General features: G+C 43.5%; 1 protein-coding gene across 6 annotated transcripts in view; it reads right to left on the bottom strand.

Moving 5' to 3' along the window:
• ZFYVE26 (zinc finger FYVE-type containing 26) overlaps positions 1–18,362 on the bottom strand; it is an 88,313-nt gene that overhangs the window by 39,445 nt on the left and 30,506 nt on the right. For 4 of the 6 annotated variants that reach the window (XM_061611061.1, XM_061611064.1, XM_061611063.1 and 1 more), the window contains exons 13-22: positions 17,026–17,097; positions 16,528–16,676; positions 15,417–15,615; positions 13,882–14,145; positions 13,633–13,743; positions 11,650–11,814; positions 10,316–10,543; positions 9,861–9,966; positions 7,340–8,079; positions 6,542–6,738 (exon numbers count right to left, since the gene is read on the bottom strand). In XM_061611061.1, coding sequence (XP_061467045.1) covers positions 6,542–6,738; positions 7,340–8,079; positions 9,861–9,966; positions 10,316–10,543; positions 11,650–11,814; positions 13,633–13,743; positions 13,882–14,145; positions 15,417–15,615; positions 16,528–16,676; positions 17,026–17,097 — 2,231 coding nt within the window. The remainder of the gene's footprint in view (positions 1–6,541; positions 6,739–7,339; positions 8,080–9,860; positions 9,967–10,315; positions 10,544–11,649; positions 11,815–13,632; positions 13,744–13,881; positions 14,146–15,416; positions 15,616–16,527; positions 16,677–17,025; positions 17,098–18,362) is intronic. The other 2 variants (XM_061611065.1, XM_061611066.1) reach the window with 2 other exon arrangements.

The raw sequence follows: 18,362 nt of genomic DNA, 5'->3' as shown, positions 1-18,362 counted from the left end.
CCACTTTGCTACTAAGGCTAGAAGTTCTATTTAAACTTACATAAATATGAAATTGTAATTGTTTACCTAAGTTTAACAAAAGCCATGTAGTGGCAGCACCAAAAGTGCTTTCCTGGTCAACTCACCCCAAATGTTTCACTCTGAAGAAGGACCTCCTTGGTACTTTTTCAGAGTGTGGCAGGGAGGTGGGGGAGAGGAGACAGAGGAGGAGAGGTGGTGGTGGCAGCAGCAGGAAAAATGGGGTTGTGGCAGTGGCTCATACTGCCTGCCTCAGGGGGCACAGACTCCTATGCCAGCCATGAATAATAAGTAAATTCCTAACATTTATTCAGAACTGAGTATAGGTGAAGATCAGATTTAAGTGTACAAGTCAAACCCATTTAAGCCTCTCTAAGCCGCATTATCTTAAACGCAGCGAGGGAGGCTATGGCAAGAACAACACAACATGCAAGAGTGAAGAACGCAAACCTAGAACAGTGAGCTGGAAACACCACCCTTCCTCTTCCTACCACGCACACACACATTTACTTTTATTTATTGCATCTTGTGATGGATTTTAATTGTAAGCCGCTTTAGGAGCTAATCTTGTCTGAAAAGGAGACTATAAACATAACAAACATGCTTACACAATGGTTTCATTGATACCAATGGAACTTACTCCTAAGTAATCCTATATTTACCCTACCTGCTTTCTATAGACTTTAATCTAGAAGGTTGATTGTAGGTTTCTTCAACCTGGTACCCTCCAAATGTAGGTATACAACAACTTCCATCAGGCCCAGCCAGCATGGATAATGGTCAGGGATTATGGGAGCTGAAGTTCATTTGGAGGCCACCAGGTTTGGGAAGGCTGATCTATAACTATAGAATGTGAAAACATCAGATTGGAACGTTGGTCACTTACCGTGAAGGGTCTTTTTCTGGCAGACGAAACCCACATAGCCCCACAATGGGTTATCAGGCTCTAGCAGCCCAAGCAGGAAATCTCTTATTGTCAATTTGAACACTTCTCCTCCTTTCCCTCTCAATCATCTCCTTTGTTTGTTTCCATTCTGGCCCAACCCTAAGACTGTGTGTACCTGTGGAGTTAAACCTTAGAAACAACATAGAAACTGGGCCATGCCTACAAAAAACGCACTAACACCGAAACCTAATGGTAAGAACCTGTGTGTTGCAGCAGTGAGTGGATGAGTGCAGGGTGTGGCGTGGCTATGTGGGTTTCATCTGCCAGAAAAAGACCTTTCACAGTAAGTGAACAATGTTCCATTTTCTTGGCAGACTCACCCACATAGCCCTACATTGGGACCTACTAGAGTCCAAGTTCATTTCAGTGGGAAATTGCAGCTCTGCTCACTATGAAGATAGTACGGCTTGGAGAACATGCCGTCCAAGGGCCTTTTCAGCAGAACCATAAGTGTCCACTGATGTCTAGTGAATGTCGACGGCACTGCCCAGGTGGGTGCTCTGCAGATTTCTGCAATGCTGGCTAAAGTTGCAGCTGCCCTGGTGGAATGGGCTGTAATGTGACCAGCAGCCCTAAACTGCTGGGATTTGTAAGCTAATGCAATACAGGCTCTGATGCATTTGGCAATGGTTGCTGATTGGGCCTCCCCCTCCCCTTTTCCATGGAGGAGGTATGGAAGGAAACAGACTAATGTTCAACCTAAATGTCTTGGTGTGCTTAATGTAAATTTTAAGTGCCCACCTCACATCCAATTTGTGTCATAACTTTTCAGATGGATATGAACGGATAAGGCGAAAAGGAAGGGAGGACCAGTACCTCAGACCTATGAAAGATGGAATTAACTTTAAGGATGTAAGAAGGATTAGTTCTTAGTATTACTTTGACTGTATGAAAAATGCGGAGGTTGCCCTGAACTATCAAGGTGCTCAGTTCCACCACCCTCCTGGCCGCGGTGATAGCTATAAGGAAAGCTACCATGAGAGCCAGGAGTCTTGGGGAGACTGAAGCCAGAAGTTCAAATGGGGCTGTAGTAAGGGCATTGAGCACCTTGTGAAGGTTGCATAAAGAAAACCTGTATCAAGCGGAGAAAGTAGTGCTGCCCCTTTAAAAAGTACGTAATATGAGGATGAGTGGACAGCATGGCCTGTCCTGACCTGGAATAGACTGAAGAAAGAGCCATGAGTTGACACTTCTAGGTATTGGGTTTAAGACCTTGGTCCAAGCCCTCTGTAAAAAATGTAAACTGTGTAGAGTGTCAGGTTTCTGAAAGTCCACACTTTTCCTCTTCCACCACATGACAAATGCTTTCCACATCCCCTCATGTGACCTGTTAGTGGCCACCCATCTGGATGCTAACATGGCATCTATGGCTGCTGGAGCCAAGTCCTGCCTTGCTGAGTATCTGCTGCTCAATCTCCAGGCAGCTAGGTTGAGCCACCCCATATCTGGATGCCTGATGGGCATTTGAGTGAGAATATCTTTGGATAGAGGAACCATTAGTGGTGGAGACAAGGCTTGGTGTAAAATGCCAGAGAACCATGGTCTCCTGGCTCACTGAGGAGCCACCAACATGTTCACTGCTTGTTCTACCCTGCCCTTTTGCAGTATTCATGCAGCAAGTGAAGTTGGAGGGAAAGTGAAGGGGAGGCCCAGGGGCCACAGGGTGCTGAGTGCACACCTTCCCTCCACTCCCAGGGATTGGTACCTGGCAGATAAGCATGGGGTCTCATGGTTGAGATTAGACACAAAGAGGACAAGGACTAGGTGGCCCAGTTGGGACTGGATGAGTTTGAATGATGCTGAGGGCCCAACCCTTGGGAGGATCACATGCCTGCTGAGAAAGTCCACTGTTATATTCACCTTGATGTGCTGAACTGTCAGCTAGGCCAAATTTTGTTCCATCCATTCCATGATGCCCTACTCCTCCCGCTGAAGGGAATGCGATCTGGAGTACTCTGTTATTCAAATGTGATGGCTGAGGCATTGTTGGTTAAAACCAAGATATGCCTGTGAAGGAGTATGTTCCTGAAGGGTTTGAGGGCTCGGACTACTGCCCTGAGATCCAGTCAATTTATGCGATGCCCTTTCTCTCCCATGCCCCATGTTCCCTGGGCAATGTGGTGCAAACAGTGGGACACCCAGCACAGAAAGCTGGCATCTGTCATGACTATGATTCACTGCAGAAATTTGTTTGGAACTCCTTTGAGAAGATGCCAGTATAGTATTTGACGGACTGCCTAAGAGCTGTGGGCAGGAGTATAAACTTGTGGAAATTGTTTGCTGTCTTCCTGGGGAGAAAGCAAGAGCCAATGTAGGTATCTGGTGTGAGCCTTGACCCATGGGATTAAATCTATACACAAGAACAGGAATTCACACACAGAGCCAAGCTCTTCATATATGCCAAAAAACTGCAGACTATAAGAGTCTGGACTGTGAATTAAAACTTAGTTAGCCTGTCTGAGGCCAGAGTGATAAACCCTGCGGAGGTGTCTATCAGGACCCCCAGGTGGATTAGGTGATGGGAGCAGCCAGGCGGCTCTTCTCAACATTGATGAGGAACCGGTGACTCCTCAGGCACTGCAGTATTCACTGAAGATCTCCTTGTGTTTGAAATTGTGACAGAGACCTGATCAAGAGGTTGTCTAAATATGGATACATGTGACTTTTTTGCTGCCTAAGGCGTGGCACCAAGCCTATCATGAGTTTAGTGAACACATAAGTTACTGAGGTGAGCCGAATGGCATTGCCTTGTACTGAAAATGTCTGTTTGTGAATCTGAGAAATTTCTGATGAGCCGGGAATACTGGGACATTGAGGTAGGCCTCATGAGATCTATGGATGCAAGAAAATTTTATAATGCCTCCTCGATGGTCTTTAATGTTTCCATACGAAACCACCTGTGAAACATATATTGATGAGGGACCTGATGTTATACACAGCCCAAGAGGCCCCCACTGCTTGGAGATTAGGAACAGGCAGGAGTAGACCCCCAACCCCTCCTCCCCCACTAGGACCAGCTCTATCATTCCCAATAGGGGGTGTTCTATTTCTTGTGACATGTTATTATTTATTACATTTGTATACCGCCCCATAGCCAAAGCTCTCTGGGCGGTTTACAACAATTAAAAACATTAAAAACAAACCTGTTGTGAGCCTTGACGCAGTCCTTGAAGACTGGTGTGGGGTAGAAATGATTTGAGCGGAAGAGAGTTCCAGTTTGAATCCCTGAAATACTGTGTGTATTACCCATACATCTGATGTTATCTGCTGCCAAACCTGGGCAAAGTCCTGCAGCTTGCCCCTGACCTCTGGGGCCTGGCATCAGAATTTATTTCCCTGATGGGGCTGTCTGGGGCCAGGCTTGGGGTTGATGAAGGCTGCGTTTCTGGTTTCATGAACTGGTTCAGGCTGGTCTCTGCTCACAAAAGTTCCTGTAATGAAAACCTCCTCTTTGGGGGCGAAAGGAATAAGGTCTTTTATAAGGATGCTTATGTTTTGGGGGGTAGGCAAGGCTGAAGGTATAGCTTGTGTTATGTCTCAACAAGGATTTTATGTAAATTTTCTCCCCCCAAAAGACTGAATCCTATGAAAGGAGCCGCAGCCAGATTATTTCTAGAAGCACTGTTAACTATCCAGTTAAGTCAACCAGAGGGCTCTCATAGCAACCACGTTAGTGACCATATTCCCGGCTGTGAAAGTGAGTGCTGACATAAACTCCTGGGGTCTCATCAGTTTACACAATATGGTCACAATTTGGTAGCACTCACATTTGGGTCAGCCATTACTTGGGAGATCTACATGAGGCAAGCCATGGGCACCAGAGAGAGAGACAGCAGCCTTATTTGTTAAGTTAGCACACTGGCATACATTGTGTGTTTTGTATTGGTGAAGGGGACATCCCCTTCCACCATACTTCACCTTTTAAATGACTCAGGTAATGGGATGGACTTAGAAGACATCACCAAAGGAGAAATTAATGCTGCCCCTTTAAGGGGAGGGGTTCTTCTGGGTTCTGCTCTGAATATTTTAGTCCTAAGGTAGAAAAGACTTTATGAAGAAGTGGCCCATAATCTTGTTCTTTGAAAAGTATGGCTCAGGAGCAGGGGAGAGTGCACACTCCTAGTCAGAGATGGGACTCCACTGTCCCTCCTCCCTCCCAAGCAGTACACTAGGGGTGGGCTCAGAGAGTATGGCAGACTCTGCAGGATTAATGTCTGGAACAGTAACATCACCTTCTGGGATGTTTACTGCTTGTACAGTATTGGTGGATTCTGTGGCACCCCTCCCATCTGATATGGTGGGAAGTCCCCCCCCCCCCGCTTGGCATCCTAGATCGAGGTGAGTCCCCAGGAGATAACTCCAAAGAGTTTTCTGGGGACCTGTTTTTTCCTTCTAAGCTTTTCTCTTATGAGACCTCTTGGTTTTACTTCTGTGGTGGTGGGGAGATAAGGAAGAGTAACCTACTGGAAAGGGAGACCACTTCCTATGCTTCCAGGACTTGTGCGTCTGGTGACCATCTGCCTCCTTAACAAGTGCCTCTTTAGTTGCCTTGACAAAGCCTAGAGACAAGGGAGACCTAGGGTTTTCAGTTCTGAGCCCCGAATACGCAACCACTTTAGGAGGGGAAGGGGTCTAGAAAACTCCAAAGGTGCAAAACAGCGCAGCTCTCCCGAAGGGGCATAATGAATCTCACTCATGTAGTCTGCTGAGGGCCTTTGGCCGTCATCGATGGTAATGCCTTCCAACTCCTATACTGAGAAAGAGCTCTCACTTATGTTGGGAGGCGTGGGGGAGTGGCTCATATAGAGGCATTCTCTGTCCCCTCCAGCTCTGGGAGAGTCAGGTTCATTGCCCTCAATGCCTCTGAAGGAGCTGCCTGCTGTGATTAGGTCGACTCTGTGGCAGCATCCTTGATCAGGCACTCAGTGTGCCTCAGGAGAGAGGCTGCTGATTTAGCCACTTTTGTCACTTTTCCCAAGATTCTTTGGCTCCTCTTGTGACGAGCTTCTTCTTCTTTCCCATTAGGCTCATAGACAAGAAGAGAAGGGAAGATGGTGGGAAAAGAAAGAAAGCTGAAAGTACAGTGAATCCCCCCCCGTTATATAGTGAAAAGAGAAGGAGAAATGCTGAACTTGAAGTAAAAAAGCTGAGGGAAAAACAGTAGAAAATACTACAGTAAGCAACAAAAGACAGAGAAGGAAGTAAGACATCTGCATGAGCTGCCAGGAAATTGAAACTGAAACAAAGGAGATGCTGAGAGGGAAAGGAAGACCAGCATTCAAACTGACAACAGAGATTTCCTGCCTGAGCTGCTAGAGGATGATAACCCGATGTGGGGCTATGTGAGTGAGTTGACCAGGAAAAAAGATCTGCCTCAAATTTTGGTGCAACTATTTCTACTTTCACCTCAAAACTGGAGCCAGCAGTGCATGATCAGGATCAGAAGAGAGAGGCATTTAAATACTTTTCAAAGGAAGATTTCTTTCTTTATGGACAAAAACTATTTCCAGTTTCAGCAAGCAAAGGGAGCCAGAGCACCTGGGAAAATGTTCTATCCTTAATAAAATGGTTTGTTACCTTTTGATAAACCTGCAGCTCTCTCGTTTTGCTCTGCAGATCAGATCTGAGTTCTTCAGGCACCTCAGGGTCACAAGCACAGTAAGCTAAGATTTCTAGACAAGCCTCCAGGGGCCAGTTATCCAGACAGCGCAGTGCCAATCTGCTCCTCAGCATGGCATCTCTCACTCGGAACAGGTATTGCCAACCATCCTTACCTGGAAAGGAAGTACACACCAGAGATTTGAAGCCCAGTTTTAACACATTATATATATTAACTACATAACGTTAACTCCAGAACTAGATAACGTAACACAAAATACAGTAGCAACAATACTATTAGGAACATCAAAGACTGCCTTATACTGAATCAGATCAACACTGCCAATTCTGACTGGCAGCAGCTCTCTACAAGATTTCAGACAGGAGCCTGTCCACGCCCTATCTGAAGATGCCAAGGACTGAACCTGGCAGCTTCTGAATGCTCAGCATGTGCTCTACCCATTAAGCTTCAGCCATTGCTAGCTTGTCTGCCTCTCCCTCCTTTTTACAAATCAACAGTTGGAGAAGAACATGGATTTTTTTTCCCCATTTCTACTCTACCTCCACCCTGCCCCAAAGAGGCCCACATCTCAGATCTGTATAGCTCCAAATCTACTAGAGGAGACTTCATGGGCCCAAGATTCAGATTCAGTGGTTTGGCAATTGCATCCAAAGGGCCTCAACACAATTTCTATTTCCCTCTCAAACATAGAGGATTGAGTCCTGGGTTTCCATTCTGCAAGATTTTTTTTTTTTTTAAATATGCTTTTTTTTTACCATCAGCAGCAGCACAGCTCAGGACAGCATCCCGCACCGTGATGAGCTCTTCCATATCCTGGCTGTAGAGATCCAAGACCTTCAGGGCTCTGGGCCAGTCCCCTGCATCGAGAGCTTGCTTTAAAATCTCCATTAACACCTCAACAGCCATAACAGAATGCAATCCCAGGAAGAGCAAAGAAACATAAGACTTGCCACAAAGTCCACTAGCCATGGCTTTTCCCTCATCCTGAGGGTCCTGCAGGGGCTCACACATGGTAAGAAGAAAGCTCTCCAGAAATGGAAACTCTTTTAACAGTGCTTCACATTCCTTGGAAATGTGCTCTACAGACAAGGGGGCTTCCCGTTTGCCTCGAAACTCCTTCCATGACAGGCCCGGTTTGGAATGTTTCTGAACCTTTGATACATTGAGACAAACCACAGCAGCTGTGAGTTTTGACTGAGATTTCAGAAAAGTGAGGGTGGAAGCTGTGAGCATGTGCTGGTTCTGGTCGGGTGAAGAGGACAAGGGATACACTGAAGTCTCTGCAGAGTCCATGGCTGGATTGTGGACTGGCACCTCCGCATCAGGCAGACAGTGATAGGCATGCAGGCGTTCTAGGCTACTGATGTTGGTCAAAAGGGACCTGGTTTGGCTGCTTTGCCTGGTATTGCATAGAGGCAATGCCTTACAACAACCATTAATGATTACATGCTGCACATTTAAGTTGAGTTCTTCTTTGGCCAGCAGGAAAGACAGCCTGTAGGATTTAGAGATCAAAAGTGTCATAAACATTATGCAAGGTAAATCCAGGTTTGCTACTGGTGATACACTTAACAGGGAGCCACTGCAAACTCTAGTCTCTGATGAGTGTTCAGTGTGATACAAGTGTTTGCCAAATGTGCACTGTAACAGTCACACTTCTGCATCTTTAGATGTATGCTTAAAATATCTTTAAACAGAGGGTGGGATCCTGACTTTCAGCAAATTTCCGTTTATGCAACACTCTGTTAGAGGAAGGGAATGGAAATGCTTTTTTCTTTCTCCTGGAGCCCCATGAAAAGATGCTCCAGAGGGTTGGGGGGCTCTTCAGAATAGCATGGGGGCTACAGGAGGAACTGGCAAAAACCACCTACTCTCCCTCTGCTTGATCCAAGCCCCTTCCATAAACAAAAGGGGCCTTTTGGTTTGCAGAATGACAATTCTGGATTTAACCCAAATGTGTGAAGAAGCCCTATTTTATATCAAATGATCATCTATTTTACGTGCCAGTAGCTAAGCCATTCTTATGTACAACACTAGCTTCTCCACTATGGGGAGAAAATCAAAGACACAACATTTACAGAAGCAATCTGTGAACAAAAAACAAGCTGGAACATCTCTGAAGAACAGCCAAGGGACTTGCTATACATTTCCTTACTTTATCTATCAAATAATTGATTGAAGCTTTTTTGAAAAATAAAAAACCCATCCAGAAGCCCCTGAAATGTACTCCAAAGCTGGCATTAACAAGCAATTGAATAAGATTTTAACATGTGTATTGGGTTGCCATGTTTTAGCAACAAGTTACATTCTGGAAAGTTAGCAGACATCTTAGTGCTTAAGGAAAATCTTAAGAGCTTAAAAACAGACTCAAGGCTGACCTACACATTCATACTTCCCTAAAGCCACTTTTGCACTCAAGCAGTATATCGATTTTGTTAAACAAATAAAATAAATTCAATAAAATCATGTAACTTTCCTTCGACCGCGGGCGATGGTGTGCGTAGAACCTATTTGTAATGCTTCCCACGTTAAAAAAAAGGTTTCTACATACAGAACACTAGTAGATCAGGGAGCAGGTAGATTAAAATTTCTCCCCCCAATGTGCTAGTTTTCTCTGTGCAGGAAGGACACAGGAAGAATTTTACCACGGGGGCGGGGGAACAGGTTTCCCTCAACTTTTCCCATTCTGGGGAAAGAAATCCAGAAAAAAAAATTCCCCACCCCCAATTTTTCCAGTTTTTTCCTGGGTCTTCACATCTCTAGTTGCTCATTTAATAGAGCATTCACATATAAGTACGAAAGTCATTTCGGCACTTTCTGCTGCACCTCCTAGCTTCCCCAGTATGCAAGAATGGACCTTGAGAAATATTTCAGCTTTTACTAAAGGCATTTAGCAAGTCTCCAAGGAATCTGGTAGCCTTATTCTCTATTCCAAGCTTTCATTTTCATGGAATGTACAAGACATTTCACTTGTTCAGATCCCACAGAAGAAACATTCACCAGCATCTGGTCTCTCAAAATGAAACTTCTTCACGCCAATGGAAGAGGAGACCGATACAAGATACACTTGGGCCATCTGTATGCTGCTGCTACAGCAAACACTTCCCTTATCACATAAATAGTAAACAGATTTTGGCAATTGTAGAATATTTTTTAATAACTGCTTTGCATGCAATCTAAAATAAAATTCACTTAACAGAATAAAAGAGAACATCAGATTTCCCAAACAAGTATGTTACATCAGCGCAGCATCCATGTTTGATGAAAGCCAATTACCTGTCAGGAACAACCTGTCTCTCAAACAAAAGCTGGGACAGTAAATGAGAAGGACTCTGCTGAAGTAATATGAAAGGGTTTCCTATTCGTACCTCTGCAGATTGATCTAGAATTAAAGAAAGAATATTGTTTCATGTAAAAGTTCCATGTGCTGTTTTGACCTGATTCCATTTCATGCCCCTGAAATCTTCCTTCCAAAGCTCTCACCAGTTTCTGCTGCACAGATGCAGAATGTTTTATCGGAGTACATCTAATATGTTAATAAAATGCAGTCACAAGCAGAGGAGCAGTCCAACACAGTCACAGGAAAAGTCACCCACACATATAGATGCAATATGCAGCTGCTCATTAAGATGTTAGCTTTCCCCATACCGATCTCCCCCCCCCAAAAAAATGGTAGGCTCTTGAATTAAAAGCTAAAAAATGACTTGTTTCAAGGATGTGAGCTATCTCACCTAGCTCTGGAGTAAGGCTTCGGAGGACAATGGCAGCCAGCCTGTTAATATAGTTAAAGAAGCTTTGTACATAGTAGTTTTCTACATGGGTCTCTTCAATAGTCTGAGCATGTTGGTCCAAGGTTTTCAGCAACAGTTTGATTTGATTAGAAACTGGATGCACCTCTAATTCCATAGGTTTCAAAGAAGCCTGTTCTGCCAACGAGGTAAGCAGACTCCCTTTGGAATCTATTAAAATCAGAAAAGGAAAAGAAAAGGATTAGAGGTGAAATACTTTATTACATACCAAGTTCAAGGTTCTGGTTTTGGTATACAAAGCCCTAATGCAACTTGGGACCAGGATACTTGAAACATCGTCTTACCACTTATATACCCAGTCGATCATTGTGCTCTGCAGATGAGGTCCATTGGAACACAGGAAGGCAGATCTTTAGTGTGGCGGCACCTACCCTTTAGAATTCCCTCCCCTTAAATATTAGACAGGCACCATCTCTGTTAACTTTTCAGCGCCTACTGAAGACCTTTGTCTTTCAACAAGCCTTTTAAGTAGACACCTTATCTTAGTCTGCATCTGTGTTGGAATTGCTTTTTAAGGTCTTTTTGAAGATTTTTTAAAAAAATGTTTCTAAGATGTTTTGTTTTAAAGTCTTTTGTTTATAAGATGTTTTAGTGTTTTTGTTTGCCCCCCTGGGCTTCTTCTGGGAGGAAGGGCAGGATATAAATTTACTAAAATAAATAATAACACCACCACCATACAAAGGCAATATTTCTTTTTCTTTATCCAAAAAATACACACAGACCTGAACTTGCAAGATCTGAACGGGGTGGTTCATGACAGATGCTCTTAGAGGTCACTGATTCACAGAGTCACCATAAGTTGTAATCGACTTGGAGGCACATAACAACATTCAAGAGGACACGACTATCACACTGGAACAGTTCGATGGAGTCCAATATTTACCTCACCATCTTGTACAAAATAATGGATAAAAGTGTCTCCTAACTATTCCCATCTAACATTGCTGTATACTTGGGGTAATTTTATCCCAAAGAATACAGCAATGTTAGATGGGAATAATTAAGAGGCACTTTTGTCAATTATTTTATACAAGAGGAGGTAAATATTTATTTATTTAAATATTTTAAAAAATATTTAACATCTTCCAAGAAAATATGTATTCCTGTTAAATAGGAAATGATGAAATCATTTTCTTAAGTAACCTAAAATTGGGGGTTAAATTAAAAATGGAGAAATACACATTTCAAAGCAAAAAAAATTTGAGCGATTGACTTCATGTTGAGATATCAATTAAGATACAAAAACACATCCCTACCTGAAGACTCTTCTACATGTGCCAATCTTTGCAGGATTTGGTCAAAGTGCTGTGATAAAACAATCTGACTGGTAATACAGTTCTCAGTCAGGACAGGGTAACAAGTTTGCATAAGGTCAGCAAGGCTGCAGTGGAAGTGACTACTTATTTTCTCATCTGAGATTTCTGTTGGGAAACAAAAGGAAGAGTCCATTAATATCACACCTCAATGTCATTACAAGTAATAAATAGATATATGAAGGACACATGAAGGGGCCTAATTGCCTTGATGTGTTCAGTGTTGAACTGAGTCAATGTATCATGTGGGCAGCTGCCTTATGTTGAATAAGACCACTGTTCTATTTAGCCCAGCACCATCTACTCAGATTGGCAGCTGCTCTCCAAAGTATCAACTCAAGATCACTCAAACAACTTAGATCCTCTGTGGTTTCTAAGGGCTGATTCACACATTCACTTTTCCTATTTGGAACTCAGCTTCCACGTACAATAGATGTGGGGAATATCTGAGGCTCCAGATGTTGCTCACCTACAACTCCCATGAGCCCCAGGAAGAATTGGCCAATGGTCAGGGATGATGGGAATGGTAGTTCAGCAATATCTGGAGAGCCAAAGTATGCATTAGATGCAGGGAACCTAACATTTATGAGGGGGGGGCTCCTGCTGGGGGATACACCAATTGGGCAACCAGAGCACCTGCTGAATCAGCACACTCAAAGTAGGAAACAGACTCAGTTCACACTTTATAGCCCTGATCTAGTAAGAAGAAGCTCTGGAAAATGGTAAAACAGCTGCCCCTGCCCCCCATTCTTCAACGTGGGCTCCCAACAAGTCCTGTTTCACAGGCATCACACTCATATCCCCTGGTTGGCAGCCATGGATCCAACTGGTACTCTCCAAAGAACTCAACTCAGCCTTGGGCCTCCGGTTGCTGACCCCTATTTTATCCTATATGAGATGTCCAAAATAACAGCACTAGAACCAACTTTAAGCCATAAACAGAAAAAACTATCGATATTTGTTTCCAATCTCTCCTCTATGGCCATAAAAAAAACACTAAATCTGCAAATCTGCTATTTACAAAAAAAGCAATCCTTGGGATTCTGCTGAAATTAGTGGATGTCACATTCTACACTTAATAATCACTGCAACATAGGATTCCCAATGAATCCAGTTGTGGAGATACAAGGTATATCTAACATGGCCAAAGTCTGGGATAATATCTAGTACATAAAGTGTGATTTTAACGCACATGCATATACACAATCTCAGACAAAATCATAATAGCCAGCTTAACAGAATGTATTTATCCATCACTAACTTTTGGCTCACATTATCTAATTAAATAAATTTATATCCAACTCTCCTAACAGTTTGAGGTGGCAAGCAACAGATATATACACACAGTCCTAAGATGCAGGCAAACAAGCAAGCACAATATGCACAATATGCCCCTTAAAAAATGTGAGAAACCAGCAGCAGGGAATGCAAATTATTAAAATCTGTCAAAGAACAAACAATCAAATGAAGCCAGTTACTGAGGAGGAGGAGCAAAACAGAGGATCAATGGCTGAAGGCCTTCCTAAAAAAGGAAGGGTTGTATCCAACAGCTTTGCTCAGCTGATGGTAAGGCTTTCCTCAGCGGAATGAGGAAGCCATTTTCAGCAATTCCCCCCAAACTCTTGCAGCCCTCCATGCCCCCACCTAAAACTACTCTGAAGGAGCAGATATAAGGTGTGACAGGGGCTACAGCGAGGAGAAGGAATCACCAAAAATTGCTTTCCTCCCTCTTCCTCTGAAGGAAGATTTACCATCAGCTGAGCAACACCATTGGATACAACCTGAAGTCTTCACCATTCAGCAGAAGACCAATAGAGAGAAAGCTAAACAAGCTTCCCTCAGGAGGAAGATCCATAGCCCAAGTGCACCAACTGAGAATAGCCCCTCCAGGTGTAAATGAATAAAAGACCTGAAGAACACAGTTACCTGATTTAGGCTGCCCTTGTGATGTATTGATAATTTTACTTAATTGTTGAAGAACTGCTGGGAAACCCCTCATGCCAAGAAAGCACTGCAGAACGGAATCAAGTCTTCGACCTGATATCAGATGCAGAAGGCAAAAAGTTAGGAAGAAAACAAAGAAAAATGTTGACAGAACTACATGCAAACTCTATGACTGCCACAGCTGTCCTAGGTACTTTTAGTGCTACTCATATTTTTTTTTAAAAAACTTACCCTTAATTTCAAGGCTGTTATGCAACTTCCTATCTGCCGTTTCTAAGAGCTGCTTGCAGGTTTTCCATAAGTGGCACTGAGTAGATGCCAAGTCAAAGAGGGCCATAGCAGAGGGGCAAAGGCCCTCCACAACATTTCTCAGAGGGCCTGTGTGCTCCAGCTGGATGCTGCTGGCCCAGAAGCTCTCTTGAAGCATAGGGACTAGGCCTTCTGAAGGGGAAAGCAGCTTGTTGGTGACATCCGAAATGGAGTAAAATACCATACCTTGGGAAACCAAGAGAATAAACCATATTCGTGACTTGGGCTCGTATTTAACAGGTAACATGGGTCAACCTCCCTGGGCTTCATCCTATTTTTTTGTCCAACTTTGGGTATGCACAAATTCCTTTCATGCTTGGTATGGATTCAGGTGACGGAGCAGAGCACAAACGCCACTTGTTTCCGCACTGAACGCAACAGCAAGATGGAATAACTTTTTCATTTGTCCCTCATTGTTCTTTTGTACATGTGTGCACACTCACCCACACCTCTGTGTACATATGTATGTATGCACACAGACACACAGACACGTTCTACATACATACTCACATACCCGTGCGCACACACACTGACTCTACTGCAATCAGGAAAAAGTGAGGAACAGCAGACAATAATGGAGAAAATAAGCAGAAAATGAAGACACCTGATGCAAACATAAGCAAAATCATTTCCTACGGAAATACTTGCAACACTTGTTAGATCATCATGGAAGGAAGGGAACTGCCTTCAAGTCGATCCCGACTTATGGCGACCCTATGAATAGGGATTTCATGGTAAGCGGTATTCAGAGGGGGTTCACCATTGCCTCCCTCTGAGGCTAGTCCTCCCCAGCTGGCTAGGGCCTGCTCAGCTTGCCACAGCTGCACAAGCCAGCCCCTTCCTTGTCTGCAACTGCCAGCTGGGGGGCAACTGGGCTCCTTGGGACTAGGCAGCTTGCCCACGGCTGCACAGGTGGTAGGGCACGTAACCCCTGAGCCACTCACTTTGGGGGTGATCTTTAGCTGGCCCTTGACACCCAGGAGACACGAGCAGCGATTTGAACTCACAGACTCTGGACTCCCAGCCAGGCTCTCCTTCCCACTGTGCTATACGAGCTGTAGATCATCATAGATGTGCTCTATTATTGCTTGGTCACCCTTTTGGAGGGGGTGAGGGAGAACTCAATTTCTACCAGCCCTGCACAATTTGCATCCCATCAATTTGCAGCCCACCAGCTTTGGACTGTGGCACATCAGGTGCGTGCCACATCCACTCTGTTTTTGCACTCTCAGAAAGCAGCAAAACCAGCAGGAGGTGGGATTTGTTTTTGAGCCTACACATGGCCTGCGTTTAGCTTTAGTGGGGCACAAAGCATATCTTATAGTAAGCTGCAGCTTCATTCCCTTGCAAGTCATATCCATAACCACATATGCTTACTGCTATATTTTAAGTTATGTTTCTCTCCCCCACACATACCATTAGTTTCCCATTTTTAAAACTAATGACCAAGTTTGTACCTGCAGCTGCTGCACTTCCAATGGCCTGTAGTGTTGAACGGCCACTGCCAGACTGTTTGAGGTTTCCAGACCCCTCAGATGACTGATGCTCAATCTTATGTTCCACTTTTGTCAGTTCCCTGATCACTTCTTGGTAACGCTCCAAGAAAATCAGCTCACCATAGGAAGCAGAAGTCTCCAAACTAAACATAATAGCCACCTTTGATTTGGGAATTGAGACAAACCACATGTGTAATAGGATAAGATGTTCTCAAAAAAAAAAAAAAAGAGCTCCTCTACCAGAAAGCATTTTCCCTATGGAGGCATAGCATGTATCCAGATATTTTTTTTAGACAGATCAGTGAGCTAAACAAAGAGATTTCAGCTGGGTTCTCCACCCAACAAGAGTTTGTGGTTGACCAACTTCACATGTTGCCATAGTTGCTATAGTTATCAGTTGCCATAAGTAATCGACTTGAAGGCACATAACAACAACAACTTCCTCCTGCACACGCCCTGCATCAAGGGAACCCCCGGAAGAGATTTAGGGGGTGCACAGGAGGAAGAGAGGAAGATATGGTCCTTCACACAATTGCCTTAGTGCTATGTTGAAGGCCACACAATTTCTCATTTACCTTTTTGGCTGCAGCTAAAGACATTCCTCTTTCAACAAGCATTCTAAAATCTTTATCCCAGTTGATACTGAATTGATTTTATGTATGTCCTGTTGCTGTTTTAAACTGTTTTAACTGTCGTTATATATGTTATTATGTTGTAAAGAGCTTTGGGATGCCTCATGGGAAGCAATTCTTAAATGAAGTTGATAACAATTTCCTGCACATCCAAAAAATTAATCTGTACTACATCAGCTCAAATCTCAATGTGCTGTATTCACCAGGTACAGCGGGTTAGAAGGGGGCAGCAGGGAGAGGGCCATTTGCCACACCAAGATTGATGTCTTCATCAATGTACGCTGATGTACGCTGCTCAGTATGCAAAATGTGCACAGAGAAGCTAGCAACCATGGGAGATTAATCCCCATGAATGCCCTGGACATATCATGGATGCACAATACCTTCAAGAAAAACCAGCTATTTCCAAAACAAATGCCATGGAATGGTTATGCCTTTACCTGATGAGCTTCTATGTAGTTCCCCCTCAAGATGCAGGCAACAAGAAGAGATTCTGGTGGGGAAAGCATCATGGGGATGAGGGAGTTCTGTTGAGGCTTTATCCGGTATTCTACATCACTCCAGTCAGATAGTGTACTAGCACTTCCATCTGGAAAAGAGCCAAGTGCTGTCATTATTAGACAGTCACAGAACATATGCAAGGATTTTTAATGTTAATTAAATTAAATATTTTCATGTATATGTTGTTCAGCTGTGTTAGCCAGAGTGGCCAACAATTGATAAAGATATTAATCAGATCACAAGACAGTGATATAACACACAGTAAAAAAAAAGTTACATCTCAGCAACAGAATAAAACCTAAACACTTAGGTACAATTTAAGAAGAGAAGATAAAGAAGATCTTTGCCTGGCAGCGGAAAGACATACAAGCAGAGACTAGGTGAACCTCCTCAGAGAGGCAAGGCAGAGCAGCATGACCAAGAAAGGTGTCCTATACCTGACGTACTAGCAATACTTAATTCACTGCTGGTAATCTCTAGCGCTGGGCTTGAGGCTCCCTTGTTGCAATCTGAAGCAGAAAAGAGTTTGTGAAATAGGCTACGGCCACACAAAGCAAGAACTTTTTATTCACAGTGTTATGACATTCATATAGAGGCTACCGAATACCACTTCCCTAGGGATACTTTATTATTTATTTTTATTGTTTATTATTAGATTTATATCCCACCCTTCCTCCCAGTAGGAGCCGAGGGCGGCAAACAAAAGCACTAAAAACACTCTAAAACATCATAAAAACAGACTTTAAAATATATTACAACAAAACATCTTTAAAAACAACTTTTTAAAAAAGCTTAAAAGACATATTAAAGAGCAATTCCACTGCTCACTACTTTCAGCAGTGAGTGTAACTTCTAGAAGCCTTTCTTCCTTGCACCTGTTCCTGACAGTGGCTGCATGCCAGTCCAGCAACTGCTTGGAATAGACAATGCTGGCATACAGACAGCACACATGTATGGGCTAGAACACAGGGCAGGTGGCTTTTAAGCTCAAGGTAAAATACTTTACAATAGCCCCCAGTCAGATTGCCTTCAGACAAAGTATTTCAGAACAGGAGAATTCCTTCAAGAAAGATTTTTCTTCTTCCCCATACATTCTGTAAGACACTATACTTTTTTTAAGTGTCATAGCTTATCCAAATTCTTCATTTTGTTTTGTTTTGTAGATGACTGTTTTACTGTGATATAGTTACATTTTGTTTTTGATCCTGTTTTTAGGAAATTTTATTTATTTATTTATTTATTTTATTTATTAAATTTATATACCGCCCGACTAGCAATAGCTCTCTGTGCGGTGAACATAAAACAACATAAAAATACAATAAATAACAAAACAATACTAAAATACAAGCAACAATCCAACACAATAAACATTTTTAAAATTAAATCAGTATAACTTAAAATGCTTCAGAGAATAGGAAGGTTTTGACCTGGCGCCGGAAGGAGAGCAGAGTCGGCGCCAGGCGTACTTCCTCAGGGAGACTGTTCCATAGTTCAGGGGCCACCACTGAGAAGGCCCTAGATCTTGTCATCACCCTCCGGGCCTCCCTGTGAGTTGGAACCCGGAGGAGGGCCTTCGTAGCAGAACGTAGTGCACGGGCCGGTTCATATCGGAAGAGGCGTTCCGCAAGGTATCGTGGTCCCGCACCGTATAAGGCTTTATAGGTTAATACCAACACTTTGAATCTAGCCCGGAAACATATTGGCAACCAGTGCAAGCTGGCCAGAACAGGTGTTATATGCTCGGACCGCTTGGTCCTTGTCAGCAATCTGGCCG

The sequence above is a fragment of the Rhineura floridana genome, chromosome 2 (assembly GCF_030035675.1).
Source record: "Rhineura floridana isolate rRhiFlo1 chromosome 2, rRhiFlo1.hap2, whole genome shotgun sequence".
NCBI lineage: Eukaryota > Metazoa > Chordata > Lepidosauria > Squamata > Rhineuridae > Rhineura > Rhineura floridana.
This window is presented reverse-complemented; position numbering and strand designations above follow the sequence as displayed.